General features: G+C 32.2%; 1 protein-coding gene across 1 annotated transcript; it reads right to left on the bottom strand.

Annotated features, from left to right (window-relative positions):
• Positions 1–325: 325 nt before the first annotated feature.
• On the bottom strand, positions 326–5,835 carry LOC145044075 (Prolyl oligopeptidase family protein). Its single transcript, XM_078992882.1, has 11 exons — positions 5,387–5,835; positions 5,103–5,281; positions 4,790–5,012; positions 4,553–4,694; positions 4,276–4,473; positions 4,035–4,166; positions 3,810–3,938; positions 3,340–3,728; positions 2,144–2,360; positions 1,868–2,058; positions 326–665 (listed from the first exon to the last, which is right to left on the bottom strand). The coding sequence occupies exons 1-11, from the start codon at positions 5,770–5,772 to the stop codon at positions 488–490; spliced, it is 2,364 nt and encodes a 787-aa protein (XP_078849008.1). The 5' UTR covers positions 5,773–5,835; the 3' UTR covers positions 326–487.
• Positions 5,836–9,566: the final 3,731 nt, after the last annotated feature.

Raw genomic sequence — 9,566 nt, 5'->3', positions numbered from 1 at the left:
GACTAAATTAGATAGTAGAGTCAAGAGTGATTCCTTAAATGGAATTAGATTGGGACAACGAATAGAGTGAGTTCTTATATTTCACGCTTTATTTATTCAAAAAAACTAATAAATTATTTTACTAAGTTTTTATACTACATAGAAGAAATAATTTCCAAATAAATAAAGACAGATTTTTTGCTTTAATCATAAAAAAGGCACGAGAGGCCTTATCAATCGTAGTTATTATTATGATGGAATGTCACTTTATTTAAAAATAAACCAAGATGCGAAGCTAAATATATCACCACATATTGCAACTTTAACAATAAAAAAGATTGGCATAAAGTAAAAAACATATAAAATAATGGAGACATGTTTGACCAATGATCTTACTACATTATCTTTTTCTAAAAAAGAAATCTTTAATTACATGGTGACAAAACTCCGTTGACCAACTCATGATAAAGCTCTTTCCCAAAAAGTCAAATTTTTTGGTTAATCTTTTTTAAGAATCCATTATTTTTAACAAAAAAGCAGCTTCTAAAGCCGATTCTTTACATCGTAAATATCTATTTTCTTCAACTAAATCCGTTGTTAAATTCAAAAGAATCGGATGATTTGGATCATATATTGTTCTTTCACGTACCCTTGCAACCCATTTTGCAGCTTCCCATACTCCAAATCTTCATATTTAACAAATTAAAAAAAAAAAAAAAACAATTTTATATTTCTATAAATATATATAAGAGAAACAGAGAAAAAGAAAAATATAGTCATATTTGTATAAGGCTTTTCCTAAAATAACCAACAATTTCTTCGAATTTTCATTTTTACACCATTTTTTTTTTGAGTAAATTATACAAATGGTCCCTATGGTTTGGAATAATTTGCATGTTTGGTCACTAACTTATTTTTTAACACAGAAGGTCCCTACAATTTATTTTTGTTGCAGGTTTGATCCCTGTCTTACACCTAAAAAGACTATTTTGATATTGATTTTTAATTTATTTAAATAAGGTGGGATGGAAGTGGGGTAGGGGGTATGTTTATTTAAACAAATTAAAAAATCAATGACAAAATAATCTTTTTAGGTAACATAAGGACCAAACGGGCAATAAAAACAAGTGGGACCTTCCGAGTTAAAAAACAAGTTAGGAACCAAACGTGCAAATTACCACAAACCGTGGGGACCATTCATGTAATTTACTCTTTCTTTTTTAAATATGTATCAACCTAACACTTCATTTTTGCTTCAAAAAATGGTTTTTTAAAATCCCCAGAAAAAAAAAAAAAAAGAGATAAAAAGTTATGATATTGGCAATAATATGAACAATTTCACATTATCGGAAGATTTTTTTCTAAAATTAGAAAAAAAAAGTAAATCTCAAGAAAGACCTTATACTTACGTTTTTTTTCCAGATTAAACCTTAAATTTATTTTTTTGCTTGAAAAAGACCTTGTACTTTCTTCATTTATTCCGAAAAAGCCCTCAACTCTGTATTTTTTTCCGAAAAAAAAAACCCTCAACTTTCTAAATGCTTCCAAATAAACCCTCAACTTTTTTAGTTTTTCTCGAAAAAACCCTTACACTTTACAATTTTTTTGGCAAAAAATTGACTAAAGGAGCCAAATCGAAAAAAATGAAAAAATACAAAGTCTTTTTCAGACAAAAAGTAAACTTTGAGGTTTAATCCGGAAAAAAAAAAAAAAAAAAACACAAAATATAATGTCTTTTTTTAGATTAACCCTAGAAAAAAAAAAAAAAAAAAGTTTATTTAAAGCAAATTTTGAAATATATTAAAAACAATTCAAAATTGGTGGTTATTTTAGATTTTTTTTTTTTTGTTTACGTCATAAAAGAATAAAAAAAAGGTGGGAAATTAACCTTGTATTAAAAGAAGAGGTAACCAAAACCGCTGGATAAAGAACACCATTTTGAATATTCTCATAGGGGCAAAATCGTCTTATTGCTTTAAAGTCATCAATGTCTCCAGGGTATCCGAATTCTTCATAGTCAGCAGGAGTAAGTGGTAGAATAGGGCTGACAAGAGTGTTACTCGGATCCAAAAATGGAACCTAATAACAAACAAAATAATTATTATTTAAAAAAAAAAAAAAAAATTAATGTTTTGTTTTTTTTAATGATTATAAAATTAATTACCTTTAAAATAGCGGCGCGAAATAAATGTGGAGAGAAATTAATAGCGGAAGCAATTAAGAGGCCTCCAGCACTATATCCCCAACCTGCTAACTTATTTTGGTGTATAATTTTATTATTAATTAGGAATTTTGCACATGAAATATAATCACTAATTGAATTTGTTTTTTTAATGCTTCTTCCATCTTCATGCCATTTCTTTCCTCTCCCACCTCCACCCCTGAAAATACAGCATAATTATTTTTTAAAATAATAATAATAATAATTTTTTTTTGGGTTATATACTTATACTAGTTGTAAGATCCATGTATTACATGGGTTAATTTAAAAAAAAAAAAAAAAAGGGTTAAATATAAAGGTCATAATATTTGAGAACTTTGAAATTATAGGAAAAGAAGAAAAATAATGAATTATTATAATGGAAATGTTTGTTATCTTTTAAATTTAAAGAAATTATTTAAATAAAGAAAAGAAACTAATGAGCTTTAATTTTAGGAATTTTGAAATTAAAAGATAAGTTTGTTAATGAAATTGAATTGATATCCATTTATTAATACATTTATTGCAATTATTACATTAAAATTATTATGTGGAGTTTAATAAAATAGAAAAACTCATAAAATCACATGTGGAAAAAAAAAAAATTCAAAATAACATTTAGCAAATTGAATGAGTGTGTGACAAGTGGCAAAAAAACCTTCATTTATTAGAGATGATACAAAACATAGCAACGTACTTTTGATTATTTTTTTAAATTATAGTAATGTAATATGAAAAGTACAATTTTTAAATGTTACTTTTTCCAGAAAAAGACATTGTATTTTTTCATTCTTTTCAATTTGGCCCTTTTAGCAGCTACTTTCCAAAAAAACTCGTCAAATGTGAGGGTTTTTTCAGAAAAAATAAGGTTATTTAAAAAAAAAGAGGGTTCTTTTGGAAGAAAATAAATAAAAAAATTGAGGGCTTTTTTGGAAAAATGGAAAAATACAAGATCTTCAAGAAAAAAAAATAATGTTAATCCAGAAAAAACTCAATATATAAGGTCTTTTATGATATCAACCATTTTCAAAGTAAAACAAAAATGTGCTATGTCTTTCATTTTTCCCTTATGTTATAATCTCCTCCCCTATATAAACATATTAAAAAACAACATTAATTATAGAACAAGATTTAATAATAATAATATAAAAAAAACTAACCTAACATCAGCATATGCAAGAATCCAACCTCGATCAAGAAGACTTTTCGACTCATTACACCATTTTTTATCAAGCAATTCACCATAAGCACCATGTCCATGAAGCAATCCAGGATTTTCACCTTCTTTCTTCCTTTTATGTGAATAAACAATAGTCAAACCAACTTTGACTCCATCACTAGAAACCACTTCATGCTTTTCACAACCATAAAACTCACAAAGATCATTCCATGACCCATCTTTATTACCATTTGATTTTTTATCCGTTGTGGGTCCCACAGAAGAAGCTGTACCATATAAAACACGTGTTCTTTCTTGAAGCAGGTTTTGCTGTTGAATGATTTCAAATTTCCCATTTGATAAATCATAATCAACAACTGCATCAGGCATCTGAAAAGAAACCCACACAGATCATCATCATCATTATATATGTAAGGGCTTTTTCGTCATAAAATTTTAATATAAACATACCACAGGTGATGAAATTGTGAATCGCATGATTGGTGAATAAAAGTCATAATTTGGTCCAGGTGAGATTTGGGAAACAGATTCTGGAAGAGGAAGAAAATGTAATCCCAACTCTTTAAGATGGAACACATCCTGTTATACAAAAGGGCAAAAAGGTCTCAAATTTTTATACCCAATAAACAAAAATAACAATATATGAAATCTGAATCATCATAACATTAATAAAACCTTATTTCTTGGAAGAGGCAATGCAACTGAACAAAGTCTGAATCTTCCACCTTCTTTAACAATAAGCACCAAATGTGTGTCACAGAAGTCAACATCTTCAATCACCAAATCATTGTCATCAATAAACACATTCTGTAACATTTAAAAAAAAAAAAAAAAAAAAAAAAAAAAAAAGGTAAAAAGAAAGTCTTTTTTTTTTTTCGTTAAGAAAAAAACAACATATCTCAAAAGAAAGTCTAACCTCCCACTTTCTTGGAATTGAAGAGTGAAGAGGGCTACGAAGGATATAATGGTAATTTACTGATTGCCCTTCTTTGTTAGCATTAGTAAAAAGATAAAGATAGCCTTGATGATGCTCAATAATGCAATGTGCACAAGCTTCACATTCCCACACGAGTGTTAAACCAGATAGAGGATCAGCTGCATTGATCAGAAAAACCTAAAGAATTTGAAGTTTGAATGATTCTTGAAAGAAAAATCAATCAAATAAAACAATTAAAGCTAGTATATAATAATACCTTTGAATATGTGGTTGAAAACACATAAACAGTCACAAACTTAAAATCCTTTGTATGTCTGATGTTAACATGCACATTTTCTTCAGGTTCTTCTAAGAGTATCACATCTTCATCCTTTGATCCAAGCATGCTACAATATATCCTAAAATCATATTACAAGAAATATAAAATGTTTAGATTAGATAAGAGATATAGAGATTAGAAAAAGTTGTGTACTTATATAGGAATATAGGATACCTGTAAGGCTTCTTTTTTTGATCAGTGACAACATATAGCAATGCTTGACCCCCTTTAGCCCATGCCACATTACAGACCCAATCAGCTTGTGGCTTACTACAAAGAGAACCTAAATTCAAATCTCTCACGCATAATTTGAAGAAATCGTTGTCTTTGTCATACATGGTGTATGCAATGAATCGATGATCAGGTGAGACTTCTGATACCTCTTCATATGCATAACCTAAATCAAGTCATGTTAAGAGATTGAATGAAGTGGAAGAGAATTGGAGATCGTTGAGAGATGTTGAAATGGTACTGGAATTGGAATTACCCCCAAATCTTTCTGCTTCTTGATTGTAATCGATGAGTTTTTGTTCAATTCTCTTCCCGGAGATGAAATCGAACCCGCCTGTTGGACTTTTATGTGAAATGAACTCTTCGTTTAAGCTAGCTAATCTCCTACAGAGTACTGGATATTGTTTCCCTTCCTCCACTCTCCTGTAATACAACCTGAATTCCACCTCCAAATTGCCAAAGAAGAACACGTAATTTGAATTCGCATCCCAAAGAAATCAACAAATTAGCTGATGAAATGCAAACGGAAATTGAAGGTACCAGGGCCCCCAGCGAAATGGGGGAGTGGAGAGCTGAGAAGACATGCGAGATGCCATTTCTGATTGGAGTTTGGATTGGAGGCGATCGGTGTCTGCTAAAACAGCTTCAGTATACTTCTGTTCTTGCTCCATGTACACGTCCATGTGACGCATCGCTACTTTATCGTTGAGATTGGACATCCAGCTGTAAGGATCCTCCCACGTGTGGTCATGGAGGGTGAAGGTGGCGGGTTTTTGCGGTGGCTTTGGGGGTGTTGGTGGTGCTTGTGGAGGCGGTGGTTTATGGGGTTTGTAGTGGGCTGAGGCAAATCGAATGGTAAAAGAGGGGTTCGGTCGACGAAGGAGATAACGGTGGTTGTGGCTGAGAGTTGTTAAGAAATGATTCATCGTGACAGAGAAGACGCCGGCGATGCTACCGGAGAGTTTTAGGGTTTAAAGGGTTTTGCGACTTGTTTTGAAAGTTAAAATGGTATAACTGCAACATACGTCCCTATACTATAAAGTATTTTACACAAAACCCAAACATGTAAAATAACAAAGGGTAAAATTACATAAATAGTCCATGTTCTTTGATCCAACCTTCATTCTTCAAGTTTCAACTACAAAAGTAACTTTTTCACTCTTACAATCTATGTGGTTTAGTTGTGTTCCGATTTTAGTCATAAATTATGTTAAAAATATGAATTTTACCATAATGATACATTTTTATTTATTTGTTTGTTATTGTTGTAATCGTTTACTTTCCGACACCCACCCAACCCTTTATATTCCTCACATTCCCTCTTACAGTCTAATATGTTTTCTTTGACGAATATGTCGACCGTTCAACCGGAATTATTGATTCCTCGTGTTTTTTGGAATAACATCGGAATCAACCACAACATAAAATTTAAAATTAAACACAATAATCAAAATTGAATACAGAACATGTGTAACATCTTCAAAATGGAGCTAGGAGTTTTACCCTTTTTAGTAAAAAAAAAATTAAAATTTTACAAATAAATATAGTTAAATCATAAATAAATTAATTAAAATAATTATTATTATTGTAGAAAAGTTAAACAATTAAAACAAGAGCTTAAAAGAAAGATTCAATATAGATTTCAAACGTTGTTGCATCTGCTTGCTGTTCTCGGGTTATCGGGATGCAACTTCAATTGCTGAGTTACGATTTGAATTTTCTATTCCTGAGTTTTCTTAAAATGATTCGTTTTGAAGACTAAAACTTTTTCTTGTTTTGTACATTTTGTATTTTATTTTTGTTTTTGTTAAACGTTCATATTTTTCCTCTATGCATAAATTTAGGGGGAGAATTAAAACCAAACAAAAATCATAAAATTCAAAAATCCAAATATATGTTTATTTCTATTTTTATTTTTATTTTTTTTTCAGAAAAATCAAAAAACCAAAAATATTGTTTTGAGCGTATTTTAATTTTATTTTTATTCTTAGTTGTTTATTATGTGCTAAGTTTATTTTTATTTTTTATTTTCATCTCAAAATTTCGGTTGTCTTAAAACTCGAATTCAAAAGATGAAGAAACTCAGTGAGACTGTGTTAAATTTTCTGAGCAAGGAGAAGAAACTTGGAAAGGAATTGACGGTCATTACACTTCACACTACTTTCACACGGAACATGAAACCGTACAAATTGTTAGTTAGGCAGTTTCTTTTTAACAACTGTCGTATTCACGAAATTAAAGGTATGAAATTGTATAAATTATCAGTTAGGCAGTATCTTTCTAATAATTGTTGTACTTAAAGAATTGAAAGTATGAAACTATATAGATTGTCAAATTGGTCTTGTTAGTTATCTTTACCTAAAAACTGTCATGGCACCAGGGCGACTCACCCAATCGGGAAATATATATCGTTGAACATCCCGCCCAGGGTCTTGACAATCCTTTTGTCATGCAAAACTGCAGAGACTCAAATGTATTATCGGATACATTCTTCGCAGGTAAGGAATTAACGGTTATTGGCACTAGGGCGATGCACCTCGCAAGGCACGATTATCACTGAACGTCCTGACAAAGGGCATTTACCTTGTTTCATGCTAAACTGTGGAAATATGTCTTCGGATATGTTTGTCACATGATGGTTTTGTGAGTTATTCCTGATTAACTCTTACTGACACTATATGGTACACTCAGTTGAGATTCATAAACCATTGAACATCTCGTCAAGGGCCAAGTTAACTTGTTAACTTGAAAATTTGTATTGAGATCTTTGATCAAGGATATACAGGGGCTAACATCAAAAATAGCCATGAGTAGTTCTCCGATACTCAAAAATCGCAGTGCGTTCCTCCGTGTTCACACAGATAATGCGAGTAGTCTCCATCTGAGCCAAGGTTGGGTCCTCAAACAACTGTGGTGAGAAGGATCTTTATGACTCTGTGATCCACAATGACTTTTTAGTCATGGTTACTTTTAAGACGCATCTATGATCGATGAAGGATATTCATTCTGTAACACCCATAAAAATCATGTCAAATTTAAACTTTTTCAAAACATTTCAAAACCATTCATTATTACAAAACTTGTTTTCAAAATAGTATAATATCAAAGTATCCCAGAAACAAGTCATAAACATGAGTAGCTGTACGATCACGCATTTGCCTTCCCGCGATCATCTGATGTACCTGAAACAAAATTTGAAACTGTAAGCCTGAAACTTAATGAGTTCCCCCAAAATACCGATATGCTACACATAACACATATACAAATAACAGTGTAACGCCCGTAGATCCAGGCTAGTAAATTTAAGGATGATAAGCATCAAAAATGACTTTTTGATAGAAGAGTGTTTAGAATGAATAATCATAACCAAGTTTTAGTATATGTCACAAGGTTTTCGTGCATATAACGAAGAAGTTATGACCTGTCGAAGTTTCGCGATAGAAACGTCACGACACAGCGCGACGTAAATAGTGAATTTAAGTTAGATCGATATTTGGCCTTAGCGATCTAAATGAAAGTCGTAGAATACGTTAAACCGAGAGTGTGCATAAAAAGAACGTCTAAATCTGACTTCGTATGAGGAAGTTATGATTTTTCAAAGTTTCAGCATCAGCAGCATGCAACCCGAAACTTGAGATTGAGGTCGAGTAATATTTAGCCAAAAATTTCTAAATGAGAATCGAAGACCTCGTTAATAGTAGTGAAACGATAAAAAGATAGGCGAAAACGGACGTCGGATGAAGAAGTTATGAATTTATAACGGAGTTTTCCTGTCCCGGCCTACTAAAAATAATATATAAGTAATATATTTATAATATATTAAAAATAAAGTCAAACTAGCCAACAGAGTCTAAACGCGATTTGTAGAGCATAATCTCACCTACGCGTCGATATAAAGAACATCGAAAACGGAGTTCGTATGCGAAAGTTATGAATTTCTAAATTTCGGGGCGCGAAACCCCAAAACTGTCAGATACCATGACGTGGCAAGTCTTCTGACACCTCCTGGAGTCCCCCATACGCAACTTGCGATGACGCATGCAGTGACGACCAAGCCCACGACGTGGAAAAAGGTGTCACGACGTGGCAAGGGCCAATTTTGCCCTATAAATAGATTTGAAGGGCTAGCCATTTAGGGTTGCTATTTTCTCTCCTCTCTCTCTCCCGTTCTACCTCGATTTACGTGTAAATAAGTACCCCCGAAGCCCCGATAACATCCCAAGACCCAAAGCAAGTCCCGAAGCCCGAAGATCCCGAGAAGAAAAGAGTTATCGAGCCAAAGCTCTGCCTGCGAGAAGCCCGGTGTGTGAAGATTTTCCAGATCTACCGAAGAATATACTACTCTTACAAGTCGTAGTGTTGTCCGATCATCTTCTGATCAAGTGAGTGTATAGTTACTTTCTTCTAACACATAAATATACAATATTAGCTATGAAATACGTGTTATGTGTTATATATTATTTGTCTATTCGAGATGGGCTTGGAATTGATGTTTTTATGCGGGTGTTAAATGATTTAAACTGTGTTTGTATTTATATCTACAATATTGTTGGGTAGAACATGGGTAGATAGAATAGTTGGTGATGATGCGACTTCATGCCTATTGAGTAAAACCTTGGTGACGATGCGACTTCGTGCCTATTGAGTAAAACCTTGGTGACGATGCGACTTCGTGCCTACTAAGTAAGCCTTGGTGATGATGCAACTTCGTGCCTATTTG

Source organism: Lactuca saligna, chromosome 4 (genome assembly GCF_052625555.1).
Source record: "Lactuca saligna cultivar CGN05327 chromosome 4, ASM5262555v1, whole genome shotgun sequence".
In the NCBI taxonomy this organism is placed as follows: domain Eukaryota; kingdom Viridiplantae; phylum Streptophyta; class Magnoliopsida; order Asterales; family Asteraceae; genus Lactuca; species Lactuca saligna.
Note: the sequence above shows the minus strand (reverse complement) of the source record. Positions and strands in the feature narration are given on the sequence as shown.

Excerpts from the sequence above, each read along its gene's own strand:
- LOC145044075 (XM_078992882.1), bottom strand. The coding sequence starts at position 5,772 with ATGAATCATTTCTTAACAACTCTCAGCCACAACCACCGTTATCTCCTT. Across the intron at positions 3,939-4,034 it reads TGCCTCTTCCAAGAAATAAG|GATGTGTTCCATCTTAAAGA; the intron begins GTTTTATTAATG and ends TTTGTATAACAG. Across the intron at positions 3,729-3,809 it reads TCACAATTTCATCACCTGTG|ATGCCTGATGCAGTTGTTGA; the intron begins GTATGTTTATAT and ends GTTTCTTTTCAG.